Here is a 23,624-nt window from a genome sequence, read left to right as displayed (position 1 = left end):
ACTCCACCCATCACGAAAGAACAAGGGCAGGACTCTCTCAAGAGCAGCAATCTCAACATTCAACTCCAGGCTGTCCAGAGGGCCCACGACATTGCCGCGGGACTTGATCTCCCGGTTCCATCGTGGGCGGAGCCACCGACTTGATCTTCGGGAGCCTTCGGTTTGGCTCCCCGAGGTCTCAGTCCCTAAGGACTCAAATAAAGTTCTTGTCATGTCATGTCTGGGGGTTGAATACACGGCCTCGGGCACGTGGAAGTGGCCGATATTGCTTTCTGTGTCACTCTGATGGGAACGGCCGTGGAATGTGATCTCTTCCTACAGGTTTTTTTGTTTTGTTTTTTGATACCGAATTCGACCGTTGGCGAACAGCGAATGCACATCTCGTCGCCAATCACTATATCAGAACCCACGTCGCAGTCGTACACATTTCTGCAGCTTTTTCCTGCTACAAGTGCCACATCCGGCCAATAAATGAACCGCTGCCCGACATTATTCGATCTTCCTGGTCGGGAAAAAGAAGTGCCAGTATAAGGATGTTAATCTCAACCCCAACGTGCTACAAAAATGTATCATCCGTTGCATATAAAGGTTGCTACTGCTTACGTGTACGAACTTTCATATGCAGACCCGTTGCCCATGCACTGGGTTGTGGTAGCGTATTATATGTCCAAAACAAAACAAACAAACAAACAAAGAACGATTGTGCCCCTGTGTGAATCCTTTATTTTCCTTCGTATAATTCCATGGATCCACAACTATAGCCTACGGCTAAGGATCCCGTCGCTGTCGCATACAAGTCGTGTATGTTGATCTGAATAAAATTATTATTATTATTATTATAAAGTTATTATTATTAGACAAAAGAGTAGCTCGATGTCGCATTTCGTGCGTACCCGATTGGCTGGTCGTGGGTGTTGTACTCCTGCTTTTGCGGACGACACGCATCGGCATAAATTACCATGCAGATTACTCGTACGTTTGTCTTATAGTTACTAGCGCTAACAAGACTAAAAAAAAAAGTTGGGACAGAGACAGGACACTAGCGCTCTGTCCTGTACCGACTTTTCTTTTTCGTTAATCTTGTTAGCAATAGTTACTACCGTATTTACTCGATTCTAAGCACCGCCTTTTTTTCACGATCGCGATGCCCAAAGTGAGGGGGTGTGCTTAGACTCGAAACATGTAGAATAACCCCCCCCTCCCTCTTTTTGCTGCGACATCACGACGAGATGGGCTCGAGAAATAACATTTTATTTTACAAACATTCGGAAGAAAAATCGGTGCACACATTGAATCCACCGCTAGTGCAGGATGCTCAGTCACTATCACTGCCACTCGAGTTCGTCGCCCTGTTTGAACCGCTGCTCTCGGTATCCCACAGCAGGTCGTCTTCCGTTCCGTCGAAGTTGTTTGGGATCGAGCACTTCTTAAATGATTTGACCACAACGTCCACTTGGACCCTCTTCCACGCGTCCGAAATCCACTTTGCGATGGTTGATGGGAACGCTTTCTGCAGCTTTCCCGTCGGCGTCATCTTCCGGTGAGGATTTCGCACCCACTCTTCGTGCTCCTGTCGGAGATTGGCTTTGAAGGGCTTGTTGACTGAAACGTCGAGAGGTTGCAGCACTGGCGTCATGCCACCCGGAATCGCAACCACGTCGCTATTGATGTTACGAAGCTTTGTCTTTACCTCCGGATTCAGATGGCCGCGAAACGCGTCCAACAGAAGCATCGACCGCGTGCCTGCAGGTCCGCCGAGCAATGATTCTAGAGTAAGCAACCGCGTTTGGCGGCCTTGGCTACGCGCTCTTCCTAACAAATAGGGGGGTGCTTAGATTCGCAAGCAAACTTTTTTCCTAGCTTTTTCCCGCAAATAGAGGGGGGGTGCTTAGAATCGGAGGGTGGTTAGAATCGCGAAAATACGGAATGTCTCAGCTTGCAGGTATGTTTCTTTGGTTTTTTTGTTGTTGTTTTAACGCCTTCTTCTCTGTCCTCTTACTAATCACTGTTTCCCATCCCCACTGTAGGGTAGCAAACCGGAGACTGATATCTTGTTAACCTCCCTGCCTCTCCTCTTCATTTCTTTCTTTCGCAATGTTTGGTGACAATAAAGGCTTCGTGATCATAAGCAGCAAAAAAAAAATAATAAGGAAAGTGGCCCTAAGGGTCCGGTTCATCTCCGCCTTAGTTATAGGCTCTTGTTGTTATGAGGAAAGAGCGAAATAATAAATGCATAGTTGCGTTCACATTATCCATCTACTGTCATCATCGCAAGACACAGAGAATGGCTACACAGACAAAAAAAAGATTTTGTAAGTGTATTTTTATACGAACTATTTATTACTACGACAAAGCCTTCCTAACGAATCCTGATTTGACTTCTTTATTCTTTCTGCAGATTTAATACAGGTTTCACTAAACGAGAGTACACAAATTCAGCAGACAGCATTTCTAGCACTACCTAGACTTTCACATTTATTGAAGCAATATTTTATTTCCTGCATACTCTAATGGTCTTCTATCGCTATTTGTGTGCAAACGAGCTACGTTGTGTTGTACGTTTATTAAAGAAAAAATTTTACTTTTGTCGACTGTATTTGTTTTCTAGCAGCATCTTTGTGAATTACCGAAAGTTAGCTACCACAATTCTCTTTTTAATTTCTTGTGCGTTGTATGTTTAAGAAGTAACAGTGCTTAATGCTCACAATTTATATAGTTATCATTCGTTAGCTGTTGCACACATTGTTTTCACAACACCACTTAACAAAGGGACCTTGCACAAGTTATTTTTCAAGTTCTTGAGTCCACCCGCCGTTGTTGCTCAGTGGCTATGGCGTTAAACTGCTGAGCACGAGGTCGCGGGATCGAATCCCGGCCACGGCGGCCGCATTCCGATGGGGGCGAAAAGCGAAAACACCCGTGTATTTAGATTTAGGTGCACGTTAAAGAACACCAGGTGGTCGAAATTTCTGAAGTCCTCCACTACGGCGTGCCTCATAATGAGAAAGTGGTTTTCGCACGTAAAACCCCATAGTTTAATTTAATTTGTGTTCTTGAGTCCCAGAAGTGTAACATTTTTATGCATTCTATTCAGCTGGTGACCAAATAAGCGGTTCTATTTTGTTTTGTATTCAATATCTGTTACAACGGGTTGTTCTCATTTCTGCAGCACGCCTATTACCACCATAAGACAGAATGTATGGCCTGAAGGACGGCTTTCCAGATTTTCAAGATCGACTGGGAGTATGTAAAACTGGGTGTATGTAATACGCTCAGTCCATAGGGAACTGGAGGGAAACTGGAAAAACATGAACGCAATAGCTAAAAAAAAATCGCATAGTTCCCGCTCGCCGCGTGTCTCCTTTCTTTGAGGAGGGACCAGTCATTGCTACATAGGTCTGACCTTGGAGAGGCAAACTCAATATCTTTCCGAAGCAATAGCAATACCTGGCGAACCTATCTGCACACCGACTTTAGAAGACGCTTCTTCGAGATTTCACTTTAAAGCACAATGATATACCTTTTTTCTACGACGCATCACGTTGTGGAACGGGCGCTAGATGTTGTGCTTTTGTTTTTATTCTGCATATGATATGATATGGAGCCGCTTCGTTGTGCTACGAGTTTACCTTCGTGCTTCCGGAATGTCATATCTTCGAGCTTTCGCCATCGTCATCGTGGTCGTCTCGTGAAAATGCTTGTGCAGTGAAAGACGACAGCCGCGGTATAGGAAGCCAGTAAAACCTCTTCATAGAGCAAGAAAAAGACAGCTAATGAAACTCGAACGGTAAAATGTATTTCAGTAATTGGCTATTACGGTTCCACTGTAATTGGTGTTCACGGAATGTCAAATCATTTCCAATATTATGTTCATAAAAGCAAACTAAGAACCTAAGAGACGCATATATGTTTGTAGTGAAAATACTCCTACGCAGTTGGAGTATAATACCCTGCCTTAATCCCTGTATCCAAGGCACAAACACTATTGGTTCAGAAGTGACTTCATCCATGGATTTACCATTCACGTGCGAATTTCCTATGTAAGCAACCCAAGGCATTGCGGAGCAAAAGCTAGAAAGTAAATAAACACAACAACACCAAAATGAAATGACATCGCACAAGTATTCAGTTGAAGGAGATCGAAAGACCTACATAAATGTAAGGAGGTTAGCAGAAGCCATTCTGGTTTACTACCCTTAACGGAGGCATCTATAGACCTTTTCATCGGGCGAGGAGGAAAGGGTGCGTGGCGAGCCTTTCCACCTCTCTGACTTGTGAGATCCGGCGTGGCGCTGCTTGAAAATATTGCTGTCGCGTGCTGCGGAACGATTTCGAGATGTTTCAGACTATACTTTGCGAAATTTACGCAATGTCCATTCATATAAGATCGTCAGGGAAGCCTTTCGGTGCATCGGAAACCACAGTCAGCGGAAATCTCTCTCGGGGGCGCAAAGATGCCACCCGAATCACCAGCCGCGGTGTGTGTATATGTTGTAAACTATTTTGCGTATATCGGTTTTAATTTCAACGAAGAGAACCGGTGTGTCTCAGCATGAAAAGGTGGATCTGCTCACTATCTGATCGCTTGTCGTAGCCAATCCCCGGAAAGAAAGTGCCAATCTCGATTACACGGAACATGCGTGCTCCGAGCTGTTGCCGGACATCTAAACGTATTTTTTATTTCTGGTTTTGTGAATTTTAAATCGCGTGAAGCGGTTGTCTTCGTGCTACCGTCGAGCTTACCTCCGCCCACCCTTGCCACTCGCTCAGCGATATAAATATTCGGATCGCGCTTGGTCATCTGCTTCGGTTGTCGTCCCAAGTACGAAGATGGGTAAGATAAGACAGATAACCTCGATCAGGCGTGCAATGAGCGGAAGACGCAGAAAAGGTCAACCAAGCATTAGACGACTGAGGCTGAACAACGAATCACTTGTGTTCCGCGGCTGTGTGGTGTTCCAACACCGGGAATTCCAGTTCTGCAAAGATGTTCTGGTTTACTAATGACAACTGGTAAGCACGAGTATTTCACTTTATTGTATGAGCACGCATTCATATTACACGAGTAAACCAGTTCTGTGCAATCCTCAATGAACTGAGAGCTTGCACAAAAGCGTGCATTCAAGCGTGTGCAAGCGTAAATTCAGTGCAAGCCTCAGTGAACTGAGGCTTGCACTGAATGCACGCTTGAGAGCAACACGATACCAGTGCGAAAACGCTCTGCCACGTGTTTATATTTGTTTTTTCATATTTCGCGGGCTTTCTTCGCAATCCGGATAAAGAGGACTACGTGAGACGTATAGTAAAGGAAACAGCGCGATTGTTGGTTTCGGAAGGTGCTCTACAAGTTTGCCTCTCTTTGGCGGCTGCGATGCGTCGTGGTGACCTCGACGTCCGAGTTGTGTTCTTGTTGTTACGAAGTGTGTTGGCAACATATAAATTGTCATCTATAGGTTCGATGCGTCCCGGCTGTGCTTGGCGTTAAATGTGTTCGTTTTACGCAGAGTGTGTGTGCTCAGAAGTGTGCGTAAGTATTGCCGATCGCGTTTTCTTGTGTGGTATCCCGACAGGGAACGCCACCATCACACCGGCCTTCTGTGCTTCGTACATGTACTGTTTGTTTCATTACTGCACTTTTGAAGATGCTTCTATCGGTGAAAGGAACTTAAGGAACGTATTAAAAGTTCGAAACATACAGACATACAAACAAACATACCTTCCTCGAAACATGCAGCGCTGTCGTGAAATGTGGGCACGCTTTCTTGCTTTCTTTGCTTCTTTTTTCAACTTTCCCACTGGTGCTATCTGGCCCACCACATCGGGTTTGGGCTGGACCGTTGCATGCATGACAGGGGCGAGGCAGAAAAAAAAGGCCATGCCAGAAACTTGTTTGCAGTTCACCGCGTCGAATGTGCACAATGCCCTTTGGAGCTCCCTCGTCGTCAACACATCCCTCTCTTGACTGCTGAATTATCCGTGACCCCTCCACAATCATTCCAGAAAATGCCGCGCTTACCTTATTACTAAGGTGCGATTCCAGAGGGGACGTATATAGAAGTTTAGAGAGCATGTGGGAGAAGAGGCCGTTCCCATAAAAAGAAGGTGGGAGGAGGGGGGATAGAGAAAAGGAGACAAGAGAAGGCAAGGAAGCGCTACTACTACGACACGAGAGCGGTTCCAGGAAAACTGGATAAACTTAAGTTCAAGGTGCGGCACAGTACTTTTCTACTATTTCTCAAAAATAAACACCACGGAGGTATGCCAAGCGGACAACAAGCGCAGGGCGTGAAGAAGCAGAGTCGCATAAATAAAGCGCAGTGCCGGGTACAGGCGAGACTATGGTAGCGGTCGCACATCAAATCAACACTTCTGTGCCCGCCGCGGTATCTTTGTGCCTATGGCATCGGTCTAGGTCGCGGATTTGATGACCACAGTGACAGTTGCTTTTTGACAGGGGCGAAATAGAAAACGCACTTGCACTTAGATTATAGGACAGGTTAGAGAACACCACAGTGCCAAAATCAAGCAACAGTCTGCCCCTGCATCGTGCTTCACGATCCATTTGTGGTTTTGGCACACAAAGCCACGAAATCAATTTCAAGTTTCATGCTTGTGCCATGATGCGGTGTGCCATGTGAGGCAATAACAATGCTCAACGCTCTCCGAGGTTAAGAAAACTAGCGCACAACAATACCTCAAGGAAACACCTCTCCTTTTGTGTTCTGTTTATAGTACGCAGGCAAAACGCAGTGGTGCACGCGAGGTAACGTTTAACATCAATTCACCGATGTCGGGTTTGACTGGAAGTTGAGGAAATTAAGCATTCCCCGTCAACATCACCGCTAATTATCCTCAATCAAAGCAGCCAGCACGGAAAGCCTCGCTTATATCGATTCTTGCAGTGCGTGGGATCTATACATAATTTTATTTTCCTCAGTTGAATTCTTTCTTTCTCTCAGCATTTTTTTTCGGAAGTGCTTCCGACGCGTCTGCGCTGCCGCTCGACAGCCAGGTTTTTTTTTATTATTGATATGATATAATAAGGAGATGTTGGCGCACAATTTAAGGCGCCGGCTACTCCTCATCTCTTGAGTGGTTCCGTCACACATCGTACAAGGTTCAAGGTTACATATCAAATAGTCTTTTCACACAAGCACCATGACTTATCACGCAGCGTTTCCACAGGAACACTATGACGTAAGGAACACATGGTACATACAAAATACAATGTATATGTCTCCACACTTATGTAGATGAAAGTCTCAAAAGTACAAAAGATATTTCCGCCTAATAACACATTGTCTAGTCAGCGGGTGGTACATACATCATGTAAATGCATTATCACATACAGTCACAACAGAACAGTCAACATAACATAATTCACAAACAGATGGATATACACAGTGACAATGAAATGAAGAGAACAATGAAAGCGCTAATAACTTCCAGCAATGCCGCTGTCTTCAAGAAAACTCTTTAGTGCTTTTAAAGCACTCTTCTGCAAGGCCGTTGTTGGCCAAGGGCCCAAACTTTTCCTTAAACTGAAAGGTCTGCGGTCTAATTTAATTAGCGCTGATTTAAGTCGGCTTCTTGGTGTGTCGTGATGTGGGCAATCTAGAAGGAGGTTATATATATCTTCGTCTACAAATCCACAATCACATTCGGGGGTTTCCGCACGGCCAATTCTGTGTAAGAAATGCTTTGTGTAGGCAGTGCCTAGCCTTAATCGATGAATAAGGGTTTCCATAGTTCTATCTAATGACAATGAAAATTTGAATTCAATAAATGGATCAATATGGTATAAGTCCGAGCTCTTAGAATTCTGGTCAAACCAAGTGTTTCTAGACGTTTTGAGAGACGTTGTCCTTATAATGCAGCGCAATTCATCCTTTGATATTGGGAGCGGAGATGTATCATCTTTGAGGTGTGCTTGTCGTGCTGCTTCATCGGCTGCTGTGTTGCCAGGAATGTCACAATGCCCTGGTATCCACTGGAATGCTATTGCATGTTTCGCTTCGCTTGCCTTTGTGAGGTTTTTAAGTGTTTCATATATTATACTGTCACTGAATGTTTTCCCCTTTGTGTTGCAGAGTGATGTTAGAGCCGCCTGTGAATCACTGAAAATTACCCATTTTTGCGCATCTCTTACTGACAATATAAATTTTATCGCCCCTAGGATTGCGAACAGTTCAGCCGTTGTACACGAAGTCGCACGAGTTAACTTAAATGATTCTTGTTTGTTGAGGTGTGGTATAATGAATGATGAAGTTGAAGAGGTTGCTGTACTGGAGCCATCTGTATAGACGTGTGTGTATCCTGAATACCGCATATATATCTGGTACAGCGCTAGCTGTTGAGCAGCTCGAATGAACATGTCTCTTTTGCTGAATATCCCATCTACTGACAATTCGATTTTTGGAACTGTAAGCAGCCATGGAGGATATTCGATGTCTGAGTTCCAAAATTCATTTCTTGGCAATATGTGAAGATTTTCTCGAATTTCTATATGAACATAACTTCTATCTCGTTTCATTATGTCTAGAGCCAATGGGTGGTTTTTATGCTGGGTTTGAAGACGGAAATAATGCTGGCATGTTTCTGTAGTTCGCATAACTGGAAATGGTGATTGGCGAGCCTCAGCTATTACAAGAGAACTAGAAGTCGCTCGTGGAACTCCTAGACATAGGCGTAGTCCTCTAGCTAAAAGTCTTTGAAGTCGCTCTTCTGAAGTGTGGGAAAGTCCGTGTAAGATGGGCGCGGAATACGCAACTTTTTGTCGTATTAATGCATTGTAAACAGTCAGCATGGACGATACTGATCCGCCCCATGATGTGCCTGCAAGTCTGCGAAGTACAGTCACTACGGCATTGACCTCGTTTTCGAGTTTCTTTATATGGGGTGCCCAGGATAGCTGCCTATCAAGTATTATGCCTAGAAATCGATGCTGTTTGACATTCATTAGAGGGTGTCCTTCCAGATTAAGAGTGAAATTTTTTAACTGCCTTCGAGTGAAGGGCAATACAGCTGTCTTTGCGTGTGATAGTACCATTCCTCTCTCTCTCAAAAATTTGTTGATTATATTTATGCCGTCTTGCAATGCCATTTGAAGTAGTTGAGCATTAGAGCCAGATGTCCAAATACACACATCATCTGCATACAGTGAAAATTTTAATTGTGATGGCAGCCTTCTTGGTAAATCAGCCATGACGCAGTTAAAAAGGAAGGGGCTGAGTACGCTTCCCTGTGGTACTCCCTGTTTGACAACATGTTCAGCACTCTTTCCTTCACCCGTCTGAACAAATATTTTGCGACCTGATAGAAATTCAGAAATCCATCGCAAGGACCTGCCAGACAGTCCAAGTTCCAACATGCTTCGCAAAACATGAACGTGACTAACAGTGTCAAATGCCCTCTTGATGTCTAGGAATACTGCTATAGTCATGTTCCTACGTGCACGCTCGTGCTCCACACAGGTTACTATATCTAATATTGCATCCATTGTGCATCTATGTTTTCTAAAACCTTATAAGTAGTTGGACAGAACATTCGTTTCATTACACCACCATTGAAGTCGCGCGTCAATCATTTTCTCCATTACTTTGCATAAACAACTTGTCAAACTAACAGGGCGGAAGGATTCAAGGCACAAGGGCGTCTTACCAGGTTTTAAAATTGGTATGATTCGAGCGACTTTCCAAGAGTCAGGTACAGTTTCCTCTATCCATAAGTTATTATAGATGTCTAAGAGAGCATTTGTACCTGTCGGTCCGAGGTTTCTTAGCATATTGTACGTAATGCCGCCCGGCCCAGCAGCGGACTTTTGGCGACATGATGCAATTGCACATTGAAGCTCACTTAATGTGAAAATATGATCTAATTGAGGATGTTGGGCCCAGTAGCAAGCAGTAATTTTGCGCTTAGCCAACACTACTGAAATATCAAACTCTGCACATTGCGATGAGAAAGCAGGTCTGGAAATAAGCTCACAAAATTCATCTGCAACTATTATTTCACACGTGTCCCGTGCTACAGCGAGAGCACGAAATGGGAAGCTCTGTGTTACAGGTCCGCTTAAAGAACGAATTACTAGAAAAATTCGTGGGACAGCCGTGTGAGGAGACAGCGTGCCGCAGAAGTCGCGCCAGCGCCGTTTGCCTAGATTTTCCATTCGTCTGCGCATTACATTGTGTATTTTCTGAGCATTTCTGTATGCTTCTAAACTTCCGCTCCGTCGGTAAGCTCTTTCGGATCGGCGTCGGATGGCTCTTAGGTGTTCATATTCTCCGTCAACTGCAGCATAATCTTTTGGAATTGGGACCTTCCTTGTGCATATGTTCATATTGTCCTGCAAAAATTCTGTAAATTTTTCCACTGTTGCATGTTGATTAATTTGATCCGTTAGGTGGTACCGAAAAGCTTGCCAGTTGGTTAGTCTGCTGTAACGCCTGATATCACAGTACATGCTAGGGTGGTTAACAAGGATGGGAAAATGATCACTTCCGCGCGTTTCCATATCTGTTGTCCATCCCACACCATTCACTAGATCATGTGAACACAGGGTAACATCTATGCAGCTTGAGTAATTATATCCACGAAGGAATGTTGGCGACCCATCGTTTAAAACAGTCAAGTTGCATTTATCTATGGCGCACTCTATAACGTTACCCCATGCATCACAATGATCACTGCCCCAGATGATGTTGTGTGCATTGAAGTCGCCACATATAAATACATTACAATGAGCTATCTTGAAGATATCCACTAGCGCTTCTACTGAAATCCGGTTTGAAGGTTGTAGATATAGATTAATCACTGTTATACAGAGCTTGCCAAAGGATACTTTACATGCGATGAATTCTGGGAAGTCTGAATCACTGGACTGAATTTGATAAGATGGTAAGTCCTTTCTGACACACAGGAGCACTCTGCTCACAGCACCTTGACGAGAAGTCTTGTATACCACATAATTTGAGAGGCGAAAGTCGTCATTGATTCCCGCCTCTTGAATACAAAGTATTGGGAAGTTGTATTGCACAAGTAGTTTACGAAAGTCAGCACACTTCCTTCGAAGACTGTTGGCATTCCACTGAAATATGGAGACATTTTTGTAGTGGTTATTCATGTAGTGCCTGCCGCAGTTTGGGCCCGGATTGTTGACACAATAGTGCTTCTAGAGGTAACAAGGCTTTCACTTCTGGTAGGTTGTTTGCTTCCGGCAGAGCAGATAGGATTGCCTTAAGAGCTGCGAAAAGCATTGGCAAAATAAGTTGTGTCACCGATGCTGTGGTATGCTCGCTATTAGCTGGTGTTACTTCTGCAGTAGATGAGTAAGGTCGCTGAGAGGAATGTGTGCGAGTACTGGAGCTTTCTTGTGTATTACTTTCTGCCTGTTGTCGTCTGGGTTTCCGTAGCACTGATGCATAAGACTGGGAACTTGACTGTGATCTTCTTGATTGGTCTCTTGATTTCCCTGTTGGTTGTTCTCTAGAGGAGGAATGGCTTGTTGGTGCTCTTGGATGTGGTGGTTCCGGTGCCCGCTGAGGTGGGTGATCTGGCACTGGATGAACAATCTCAAGGTTTGGGGCGGGTTCATTGCGTCGCGGTTGTCTTCCATGGATGAGCTCATGTCGACGCATTTGTGCCGCTGCTTTTTTCTGAGGACAGCCTGAGAAGGAGGCGGCATGGTTCCCCGCACAGTTTGCACATTTAGGTTGAAGAACTGATTTGCACTCCTTGTGGTCATGATCCTCTGAGCAGATTTTACATCGACGTGTGCTACGGCAGGTTTTCGCCATGTGCCCAAATCTTTGGCAATTATAGCAGCGAAGTGCTGGTCCCAGGTATTCTTCGACAGGGTGACTGGTGAAACCCAAGTAAATTCTTCCTGGAATAGGGCGATCGTCTCTGAAAGTAAGAATTACCGTGTGAAGCGGATGTGACTGTACTGCTCCATCTTCTTGGCGGGAATACCTTATCTGTCTGCGTGCCGATATAACTTCTGCGTCTTTCAAGAAGTCTAGGAGTTGTTCGTCTGTATACTGCAGAGGCACATGCTTTACTTTGCCAACGTTTCGCGTGTATGACTCTGGGATGAAGGGCTTGACTTCCAGGCCGCCTACACTTGAGAGCGTCAAAAGGCGTTTCGCCGACGCTAAGGAAGCAACGCTGACGCTGAAACTTCCATCTCTGTTCGTCCTGAAAGACTGCACTTTTTCTTTGGCAGCGGAAACTATTTCGGCAGACACTCGGTTTGGATTTACTTGCCAAAAGGTAGTACCTTCACTTGGGCGAAAGACAACCGGAATGCCTTCGGCTCGCTTTTTCTTGTACGTGACCAAAGTAAATGGTGCGTCTTCACCCATTTCTTCTTCATCACTTAACTCATAATTCGATGTTGTGTCATCGTACTTGTTTTCTAGGCGAGGCTTCTTGCTCTCGAATTCACCGTCAGCCATTATTCCTGAATTCCCTGAAGTTGATTCCGAGTTGTAGAGAACCAAACGTGCCGGCTTTATGAAGCTTTGAGACGCTTGCAAGGCCCCAGGCTTTTCATTACGGCCCGTAGCATCATTCATATGGCTTGTTACGTTTGGACGAGCATAAGGCTCGTGACGATGTTCTCGGCTTCCGACCACCGTAGCGGCAGGGTAATAACCAGGTTCACAAAAAAGAAATGTCGTACCTGTAAGGCGCCTGGCTCGTTGAACCTTCGCCCGACGTCTTGCTGGTCAATCGCCATCAATGGTAGCCGTAAATGTCCAAAAACCAGAAAACTCAGAGCACCGCACAAAAACAGCGACCGAACAGATACACTTCTTCTTCTCGACAGCCAGGTTTAATGGGCCCTCAGCTCATACGTGTTTTATTAGCCTATTTCTACACGTGCTCTGTAGCGCACTTCCGACTGGCGGAAGAAACCTAATCAAACCATGGCACGACGGACCAGGGCTTGTAGCAGTGCGTACTACCTGCTTTATGGCGTCTCGACTTCTCATATGTAAGTGGTGAAAAGTACTTCGTCTCGCAAGGCAAACCGTCACACCAAGAAAGTCGGACAAAAAAAGAAAGCATCCAGTAATTTCGTATGCAGCCTGTGTAACCAGCGTGGCAATCAGATGTACTACCGCAACGTTAACAAAACTGCCAACTTGCAAAAGCTTCTGTGCTTGTCATCATAAATACTGAGTGAAGACTGTTCTGATTTCTGCAGCCTGATTTTTGTATATTTCGCCGTTCGTAGAAGCGAATTCTGGTGCTCTTTGCTTAAGTCGTACTCTAACCTTTATTGTAACGCACTTAGCACAAACAGCCGCTGCATGTTTCATTAGAAAAGCGAGCCCTCACCTGGGTGCACCAACTGAATCCCATAAGGCTCAGCTACTGTACCTGTGTCGTCGATCAAGTTTGCGTAGAACCCCATTTATAGAGCATAACCTACTTGATGTATATACGACGCTTGCAGCATCAATGTCGCGTGTGGGTGTATTTTACTGGCGAGGGTGAACATGGTTTTAAACGTAAGACTTAGCCACGTTTCATACGACGCCTTATTTCACGCTGCCAACATTTAAATTTAGATTAGTAATTTGCCTAGGGGTGTGAATAAAGCAGTCTCCCGAAGAAGCGTCAAGAACGAACTGCTCTGAGCGAAAAAGCAAACGTTGCGGCGAAGGACACAAACGCTTGTTTCCGAAGGAAAAGTGCGGGTGTCTTGAATAAAAGTTAGCGGAACTTACCGTACGGACAAGAGTTGCGCTTGTCTGTTTTGGGTCGTTAAGGATCTTGTTAATTTGTGTACTGCCGTTCAGTTAGTCAACCACCAATCAGTTAGTCAACAGGTTGCGGAGATTCAATACATCATTCCGCTCTATAGTTTCGATAAGCACGCGTTGTCCTAGTATCTGGTGGGGGACGAAAAATATGAATTGCGCTGTTATTATTCCTTGGCAAGAGCGTGTCAACGCCATGGGAGCACACGCGGCAGTTGTTACTGCTTTGGCAAACACTCCCGTGTGAGCGGGCTGCAGTGAAACAGGCACGCTGCTCTGCAGAATAGTCGGTGACGCGAGCAAAACCTATATTTAGCTGTTGATATTTATTATTAGCGAAGTATGTGAAGTCGAAACCTGGAAAATTGCAAAGAGAAACCTCGCACTTGCATCGATAAAGACAATGCCGAATACGTCTAGCGTACCTTTAAAATGTTGGAGACAGTGTCGGACGTACCTTTAGCTACAGCTTTTCTTTACCGCGGAAAACGCGTACGCTCGCTAGCACTGCTTATTAGGTAATCAAACTGGCTCGACGCGAAGCCAGTTATTGCTAGTTATACCATATACTATAGTTTTACCATATACTGACAAGTATATAACCATCTAGGAACTCATGAGGGCCACGTGGCATAAAGCCTACGTTCGCTAAGCTCCTAGACTTTTGTAAATCCTAAATGAGAAAAAAAGAATGAAAGAAACACCTGGTCTATACCTAGTCAACGTGACGCAGCTGTTCAGGCCATTTCCAGCCGACCGCCGCATGGCACGCAAATAATCGAGCTATTCCGAAAATCAGAAACAATAATATTTATCACGAATTTGAGCAGTACAGGCATATCTTCAAAGGCAGCTGCTTCGAACTTCAGCGCACGTAGTCACAGGCTACGTAATTGGAGCGGTCTATGCGGCCTGTCGTGAGCGGCACAGTGCTGACTGACCCTGCGGTGATCCCAGGCCTAGGCGCCGGCGATGCTACCAACACCGAGGCATCAACACGAAGGTCTCGGTTCTGAAGAGGCATTCCCGCAGGTGACCCTGAAGTTCTGCAAGCTTTCCGACGAACGGGCAGCCCAAGCCGGCATGGAAACAGCGCACCGGAAGTTTCAGAAGATGCGGCAGTGGGAAGTGCAGAACCACGAGGTCGGCCTCCAAAAAGGGTTCACTGTCCAGGGGACACGAGGCGCCACGGGGCCTGTCTTCGAAATTGTCACCCTCCTGCCGAGCCGCATTTGTCCCACAATCGGAAATGTCGTCAAGGCAGCTATCACACAAGGTGTGACCGCAGGGAAGCACCACAGTATCGGCCGCAACCGCCGTGCATCACACGCAGACGCGCACCCAGGACAACGGCTTCACGAAGGTGATGGGACGCTCGTTCACAAATGGGCAGTTGAACCCTTCCAGGGTGTAAGTGGTATCCGGGCGATCCCCGGAAGACCCGGATGGCTGCGACGGAGAGCCAGGTTGCCCGTCTCCGTAGTCTGAGTCGTCGCTCTCTCGAGCGGTAGTCGGATGGCTCGCTCGGCGATGGAAAGCTTCTCCGTTCATCTCTGGTAGTTGCCGGTGTCTGGGCGCCTGCCTAGTGGTGGCCGAGTTTGAACAGCACGCCTTTCACGATGCTGATGCTTGCAAGACGATCAGGGAATGATGGGCGTCTCACGGGCTTCGTCTGTGGCCAGGCGCAGGTCGGCAAGGTTGTTTCCGGCGAGGAAGTGTGTGACCTCACGAAGGTCCGACTCAGATGCACTGAAAGCTGAGAATACAGCCTGGCAGGTGCGGGTTCCATTCTTGGTCGTGATTGGTTGCAAATTGCTGGTCAGGGGGTTAAAGAATTCTCCAATCTCAGGATGACTTTGTGGTGAGAGTGGGAGACATGCCGGCAGCAGAGAGAGAGAGAGACTTCCGCTCTCAAGGTCAAAGGAGGGGTGCATTTTTCCAGAGTGGGCAAACAGGAATTTATTCATCAACTGTCATCGCAAGTACACAAAGACGAAACAGAGACGCTCCCAGTTCACGAAGTTATTCCAACTCGCTCAATTCTCGGTACATGAAGAAAAAAGAATACAAGCTATATTGAGTGGCCAGCCCGCGTCCGCATTCCTTTCTTCACACTGCTCCCACCTGACAATAGAATAAGTCATTGACAGCCTTTCAGCTACGTTGCTTCGAGCTAATGTATTTAAAAGCACGGCTGCACATATATTAGCGGGTTACTGTGGCACGATATGGTGTAAGTGCTGAAAGGCGTTTAAAGGCGGAAGGCATGTACGAACAGAAGGACTAACGAATTCTTTAATTTATATAACGAGTAAGGCGCACCTATTTGAAATTGCCTTCATGTATGTATGTATGTATGTATGTATGTATGTATGTATGTATGTATGTATGTATGTATGTATGTATGTATGTATGTATGTATGTATGTATGTGTGTGTGTGTGTGCGTGTGCGTGTGCGTGTGCGTGTGCGTGTGCGTGTGTGTGTGTGCGTGTGTGTGTGTGTGTGTGTGCGTGTATGTATGTGTGTGTGTGTGTGTGTGTGTGTGTGTGTGTGTGTGTGTATGTATGTATGTATGTATGTATGTATGTATGTATGTATGTATGTATGTATGTATGTATGTTAGTAAGCAATAACACTGTCGTGTTTCTTGATTGCAAATGTGAAAATGTGCAGTGCAGATTATGCAATATGCTTCACGACAAATACTGCATGGGTGGTTCATTCTATTAAATTTATAATATTATTGGGTACCACATGAAAACCCTGAATTGACGAGGTGGATACGGGGACTTCTAATGTTTATAATTGTGTATTCATGCATTTATTTAGTTATTGCTGCGCTCCGTTATTGTTTTCTGTGCTTGCAGAATATGTTCATCGAAAAAGCGATGGCTGTAGAGCGGCAGCAGCATCTTGTTCCCATACCAATTGTCTAACGAATTTTCATTGGAAATTGCATTTCTTCGCGCATGCGCAGTGGCATTCTCTGAAGCACAGCAGAAAAAGAAAGGAAACCTCCAACCTGGAGAAACTATCTTCATGTCCACTTGTTAGTCGTACTCTGTTTGGCCTACGATGGTTTCTCACATTGACGCGTGAGAAACTCGGCATTGCTATTGCTGTCAGCAAGTAAATCCAGAAATAAAACAAGTTAAGGACAACTTATAGGTCATACTGAATTACCCGAAGCAATGGCTTATGGCTGTCAGCCTAGTATTACAGACATTTCCCTACCCGCGTCTCATCATAAGAACAATGATGTACGGTTTCATAACTGACTAAATATTCCATCGCGTATCAGTTGAAAAAATAAATCAGAAATTATGCACTGAGGCATCTTTTCAGCACAATGTAAAATATTGACAGTGCTATCGTCATCTTGAGTTTGCAGGTTCTCTTACCATCAAAAACAACGTTCCGTTTATTTCCACCATCATTTACCAGCGAATCTGAGGAATATCAGCAACTTTAACGTTATTAACATTAGAGTACAGAATATAATTGAATCAATTCATTACGTCACTTGTTTTCGTTACTTTAACTTTTATTGGCTTGTATTGGTGTGCGCGTGCTTTTATTGGTGGGCTTGGACGCTTGCTTGTCCCGGTCACGTGGTGATGACTGTCATGGAATAAAAAGTCTGAAGTGTATATCGTGCCGCACTCATATAATCAAATCTTTATAGCAAATGCTTGTGCCAGCTGTTCAAGGTTGACGCGCCCTATTTGAAAACATTTATTTCTTCCGGCTCAAATACGTCTCTAATATCCGGTGTGATGCAACGCTGTTCTTCAGTTTCTCGAATATTACTGAAGGACGTGAGAATTACTTGCGTGAGAAGTCGTAGCCTCTTGGTGGCGATTTTAAAATTGCAGAAATGTACATTTATTTATTCACTCGAGGGGGCCTCACGTTGCCGATGTTGCCAAAGGAATTTCAACCACATACTGGCATAACGCTGTATTCTACCATTCAGCAGCACCACCTCAACCATCCCACAATGGTGCACACCCAATTTTGCTGAGAGGGCATGGTAATGCTAAAGTCTATTCATTGATAACAAGGCTTCGCTGGGTCAACAAGAGTAGAGCGTGGGCTATTTCAAGAACGTCAAATTTGGAGTAATTGCAAATGCATTTGTGCTTCCTCTTTGTTTGGAAAGAGAAAGGGTAGGCAGACCGCATTCGAGGCAGAAATGCATGTAAACAAGACCTTTTTCATTGAAAAACAGCTTTGCGTACTTTTTCAAGGTAAATTTGCTTGACGAGCGCCACCGTGAAGAGTGGAACGGGGCGGGGCTAGAGTGTGCCAGGATAACGGATGGGGGGGTCTTGTCGGTGGTGCTTAAAGGACGCATTCCATAGACAACCGCCTACGGCAAAAAAATTTACAACTGCGGGGGTACAGTGCTGTGTACTCTTTTTCGCTGCTGTCAAAGCATGATTTGCTGTAGCCGCCGGGCTACGTGTGTAAACTTTGCAGCGATGGTTTGCCACAAGTTCTTTGCGTCGGAGGGCACCTACACCATCCGATGCGGATCGAGCTCAAAGAATTGTTTTGACCATTGAGACGCCGCGACAGCATAGCTAACGCTGCCTCGTTAAGTAAACGGCGCAGAAGAAAACCATCAAAAAAAGTGCTTATGCGAACGAAATTCCCGTTTGTGTCAAGCTTCACATTTATTTCCTGCCTGCAGCGCATATTTAATGGCTCTAAGGCAAAATATGCTTTCATACAGTAATTTACCAGCTAAATAAATATTCGTTAGGACGAGGTAGCTTCTTTTTTTTTCCTTTAAATGGTAGGAATGCGAGCTCGTTGGTAAGAATCCATGGAGAAAAAACCGCGCAAAATAAATACGGACAAGTGAGGAAACACGACGAGATTGATAATGAAATTATTTCCATTGTGGCAGAAAATACCCGCGGGCGCTTCTACCAGTAACAGCCGATAACAAAATCGTCTGTGGCACCCATGTCTTTCCTGTGCTGCTGATGGCAACATGTGATGGCGGAGCTGTTCTGCCGACACATTCGGGATAGAAATTGAGGGTGTCACCAAGGCACTTATGGTTTAGAAACATCTAGAATAAAAGGAAGTGTTGTTGGGCGAGTTGGTCACAATTTTTTGGGGTACTAGGCGCGAAGACACACAAGAAAAAAGGAAGGAGAGGGGACAGGGTGCTTGTCCCGTGTCCTTCCTTTTTTCCGGTGTGTGTTCGCGCCAGTTCCCAAAAAGGATTCAGAATACTTTAGAACTTGATTCGAAGTGTAGCTATATTTGCCTCGTCTTTCAACTTTCCCACTAGTGCTGTCTGCCCCACGACGCCGGATTATGGCTCAGAGCATTGCATGCATGACAGAGCGACGCAGAGAGGTAAGGCGATGCGTGAAACCAATTTGGACCTCACCGCGTCGAATGTGCACAATGGCCTCTGGAACTCCCTAGTCGTCAACAAATCTACCTCCTTACAGCTGTCATTATCCGTGACCCCTCCAGAATCATTCCATAAACTGCAGCGCTTACCTTATTACAAAAGTGCGTGTCCAGAGGGGACGTTGATAGAACTTTAGAGACGATGGGGGAGTAGACGCCTTTGTCATGCAAGGGGCTTGGAGGGGGGGATAGGGAAAAGCAGACGTGAGAAGGCAAGGAAACGCTACTACTACGACACGAGAGGGGTTCCGGGAAAACTGGATAAACTTCAGTTCAAGGTGCGCCCTAGTACGTTTCTGCTATTTCTCAAAAAATAAGCACCACGGAAGTATGTCAAGCGGACAACTTACGCAGGGCGTGAAGAAGCAGCGCTGCATTGTTAAAGCGCACTCCAGGGTCAAGGAGAAACTACGTGAGTGGTCGCACATCAAATCAACACTTTTTTTGCCTGCAGCAGTAGCTTTGCGACTATGGCATCGCTCGAAAGAATCCCTCGTGTATTCCCGAGACTCTTTCACACTCGGAAAAACAATTTTATGTAGCATGTGCTGAGCAACAGAAAGCTGCATCGGGAGCTTTTCGTGTTGCTTTGCAATTTTGTAATTGCCACTTTTCATCTAGTTATAATGTTCGAGAAGTTTATTATGTTAATTAAGAAGAATGATCTAATTTGGCGGGATGTGAGCAATTATCTGAGTATCTCCAAGAGACGGAAAATAGCATTTCATTTCATTATTATTTTTCAGAAAAAATTGATATTTCGGGTAGGGATACCTGGGCAAAAAAGCTGTTCTTTGACAGCTTGACTGGGCTCGGGCAACCTGAAAACTTTTAGCAGTGGCGACATTACGGAGATGAAACAGATTATTTATGAAAAAAAAACTATACTGAATGTGTACAGGTGACATGCACATATTCTTCCACATATGTACTAACACACGCATATATTGTAAATACGCAAATAAACCGATTTGACTTCGACAGCTCATACATATATCAACAGTAAAAATTTATAACATATTCATTTCCAACAATATTATAGATTCGAATTTCAGTCGAGATTGAAAGTAATACCACTTGTGCAGTCAGCATTGCATCCTGATAGTTAACAGTATTATAAGGCTACATGTTTTGGAAATATTTAAGCAATTTTAATGTAAAGCTATGGTATGTTTGTACCTGTTTAAGATAATATTTAAATTATGTTCAAGGCTTGGCAACTTGTAGTTCATTCCGGAAACGCGGTGCAAACCACACGCCCGTGTTCCGCATGCGTATGTTACTTATTGCGGGTTTGAATCATGCTGTGTGTGTAAGGAAATCGTGAAAGGAGCTGTCCGAAAAATAGAAGCAGCGCAGAATACGAAAGTTCTACGTGTGAGGAGAGGCCATAATCTTATAGGTATGGAATGCAACGCCAGTGTGTGGTGAGTACGAAATGTTTGCAACGTATCGAATTATTACCTTGGTTCGGTCCAACTGCATTTGCATATGTTCATTGTCTGGCTCAAGTTACGTGCAACACCATGTATTAGCCTGCGACTTGGCTGTTGCCGCGCTTTAGTGAGGTTCGAGATTAGACAAAAAAAAAAGTACATCGGTGTTTGTAGCTTCCAGTGTGAAGTCCGTTCCGCTCAGACCGCTGTATGTACGACGCTGTGTTACCGCAAAGCGAGGCTTAGCTATCCGCAGTGCGAATGCTTAATTGTGTGACCACTACTTGAGATCATGTATGCGACGATTCGCCATCTTTAATGCCATTCGCGCTTGTCTTCTTTAAAATATCTTGTTCTCTGGAGCTTGAATACACGGCCTCGGGCACGTGGAAGTGACCGATATTGCTTTCTGTGTCACTCTGATGGGAACGGCCGTGGAATGTGAACTTTTCCTGCAGGTTTTTTTTTTATTTTTTGATACCGAATACGACCGATGGCGAGCAGCGACTGCACATCTCGTCGCCAATCACTACATCAGAACCCACGTCGCAGTCGTACACATTTCTGCAGCTTTTTCCTGCTACAAGTGCCACATCCGGCCAATAAATGAACCGTTGCCCGATATTATTCGATGTTCCTGGTCGGGAAAAAGAAGTGCCAGTATAAGAATGTTAATCTCGACCCCAACGTGCTACAAAAAATGTATCATCCGTTGCACATAAAGGTTGCTCCTGCTTACGTGTGCGAACTTTCATAAGCAGACCCGTTGCTCATGCACTGGGTTGTGGTAGCGTATTATATGTCCAAAACAAAACAAACAAACAAAGAACGATTGCGCCCGTGTGTGAATCCTTTATTTTCCTTCGTATAATTCCATGGATCCACCACTGTAGCCTATGGCTAAGGGTTCCGTCGCTGTCGCATACAAGTCGTGTAAATGATCTGAATAAAATTATTAATATTATGAAGTTATTATTATTAGACAAAAGAGTAGCTCAATGTCGCATTTCGTGCGTAGCTCATTGGTGGGTCGTCAGTGTTGTACTCCTGCTTCTGCGCACGACACGCATCGGCATAAATTAACATGCAGATTACTCGTACGTTTGTCGTATAGTTACTAGCGCTAACAAGACTTTAAAAAAAAGTTGGGACAGAGACAGGACACTAGCGCTCTGTCCTGTACCGACTTTTCTTTTTCGTCAATCTTATTAGCACTATTTACTGCCGTATTTACTCGGTTCTAAGCACCGCCTTTTTTTCACGATCGCGATGCCCAAAGTGAGGGAGGGTGCTTAGATTCGAAAAATCTAGAATAACCCTACCCCCCTCCGTCTTTTCGCTGCGACATCACGACGAGATGGGCTCGAGAAATACCATTTTATTTTACAAACATTCGGAAGAAAAATCGGTGTAGACAATGAATCCACCGCTTGTGTAGGATGCTCAGTCACCATCACTGCCACTCGAGGTCGTCGCACTGTTTGAACCGCTGCTCTCGGTATCCCACAGCAGGTCGTCTTCCGTTCCGTCGAAGTTGTTTGGGATCGAGCACTTCTCAAATTATTTGACCACAACGTCCACTTGGACCCTCTTACACGCATCCGACATCCACTTTGCGATGGTTGATGGGAACGCTTTCTGCAGCTTTCCCGTCGGCGTCATCTTCCGGTCAGGATTTCGCACCCGCTCTTCGTGCTCCTGTCGGAGATTGGCTTTGAAGGGCTTGTTGACTGAAACGTCGAGAGGTTGCAGCACTGGCGTCATGCCACCCCGGAATCACAACCACGTCGCTATCGATGTTACGAAGCTTTGTCCTTACCTCCGGAGTCAGATGGCCGCGAAACGCGTCCAACAGAGACATCGAACGCGTGCCTGCAGGTCCGCCGAGCAATGATTCTAGAGTAAGCAAACGCGTTTGCCGGCCTTCGCTACGCGGTCTTCCTAACAAAGAGGGGGGTGCTTAGATTCGCAAGCACACTTTTTTTCTAACTTTTTCCCGCAAATAGAGTGTGTGTGTGTGTGGGGGGGGGGGAGGGCTTAGATTCGGAGGGTGGTTAGAATCGCGAAAATACGGTATGTCTCAGCTTGCGGGTATGTTTCTTTGGGTTTTTTGTTGTTGTTGTTGTTTTAACGCCTTCTTCTCTGTCCTCTTTCTAACCACTGTTTCCCATCCCTACTGTAGGGTAGCAAACCGGAGGCTGATATCTTGTTAACCTCCCTGCCTCTCCTCTCCATTTCTTTCTTTCGCAATGTTTTGTGACAATAAAGGCTTCGTGATCATAAGCAGTAAAAAAGTAATAATAAGGAACGTGGCCCTAAGCGTCCGGTTCATCCCCGCCTTAGTTATAGGCTCTTGCGGATATCAGGAACGAGCGAAATAATAAATGCATATATTGCGTTTACATTATCCATCTACTGTCATCATCGCAAGACACAGAGAATGGCTACACAGCCAAAAAATGATTTTGTAAGTGTATTTTTATACGAACTATTTATTACTACGACATAGCCTTCATAACGAATCCTGATACAGCCTCCCTGTGATAGGCAACACCTGCAAAACAAACCTGCGTGTACTCCAGGGACTACAAGCTCAGGCCCTAAGGACGTGTCTCGGTCTTCCGAGGTGTGCGTCTACAGCGGCAACGATCGTCATAGCTCGAGATCACCCAATATCAACGTACTTGGCAACCGACGCTCTCAGGGCGCATATTCGGCACGTTGCCCGATTACCTTCTCACCATCTTGCCGCTCTACCCACAGAAAGGCCACACACAACTTTCAGTCGTTTAATTGATGCCAATCGCCCCTCATTGCCATCGAACTACATGCCTGCAGCAAGACCATCCTTACCTTTATGGTGCCTGCACAGACCTGACATACGCCTCACCATCCCAGGAATCATGAAGAAAGCCAACATGTCCTCGTTTGCCCTTAAGCAGGCCACGTTAGAACATTTACATGAGGTGCACAGTGGCCGC

At 45.3% G+C, this 23,624-nt stretch overlaps 1 protein-coding gene across 6 annotated transcripts in view; it reads left to right on the top strand.

Moving 5' to 3' along the window:
- LOC139052848 (hemicentin-2-like) overlaps positions 1-23,624 on the top strand; it is a 363,460-nt gene that overhangs the window by 226,740 nt on the left and 113,096 nt on the right. The window contains exon 1 of one of the 6 annotated variants that reach the window (XM_070529998.1): positions 4,930-5,013. The exons of the other annotated variants lie outside the window; for them this stretch is intronic. Coding sequence (XP_070386099.1) covers positions 5,004-5,013 — 10 coding nt within the window. The 5' untranslated portion in view covers positions 4,930-5,003. Of the gene's footprint in view, positions 1-4,929; positions 5,014-23,624 lie in introns of those variants that run through there. 6 annotated transcript variants of the gene reach the window in all.

This window comes from Dermacentor albipictus, unplaced genomic scaffold (assembly GCF_038994185.2).
Source record: "Dermacentor albipictus isolate Rhodes 1998 colony unplaced genomic scaffold, USDA_Dalb.pri_finalv2 scaffold_40, whole genome shotgun sequence".
In the NCBI taxonomy this organism is placed as follows: Eukaryota; Metazoa; Arthropoda; class Arachnida; order Ixodida; family Ixodidae; genus Dermacentor; species Dermacentor albipictus.
Note: the sequence above shows the minus strand (reverse complement) of the source record. Positions and strands in the feature narration are given on the sequence as shown.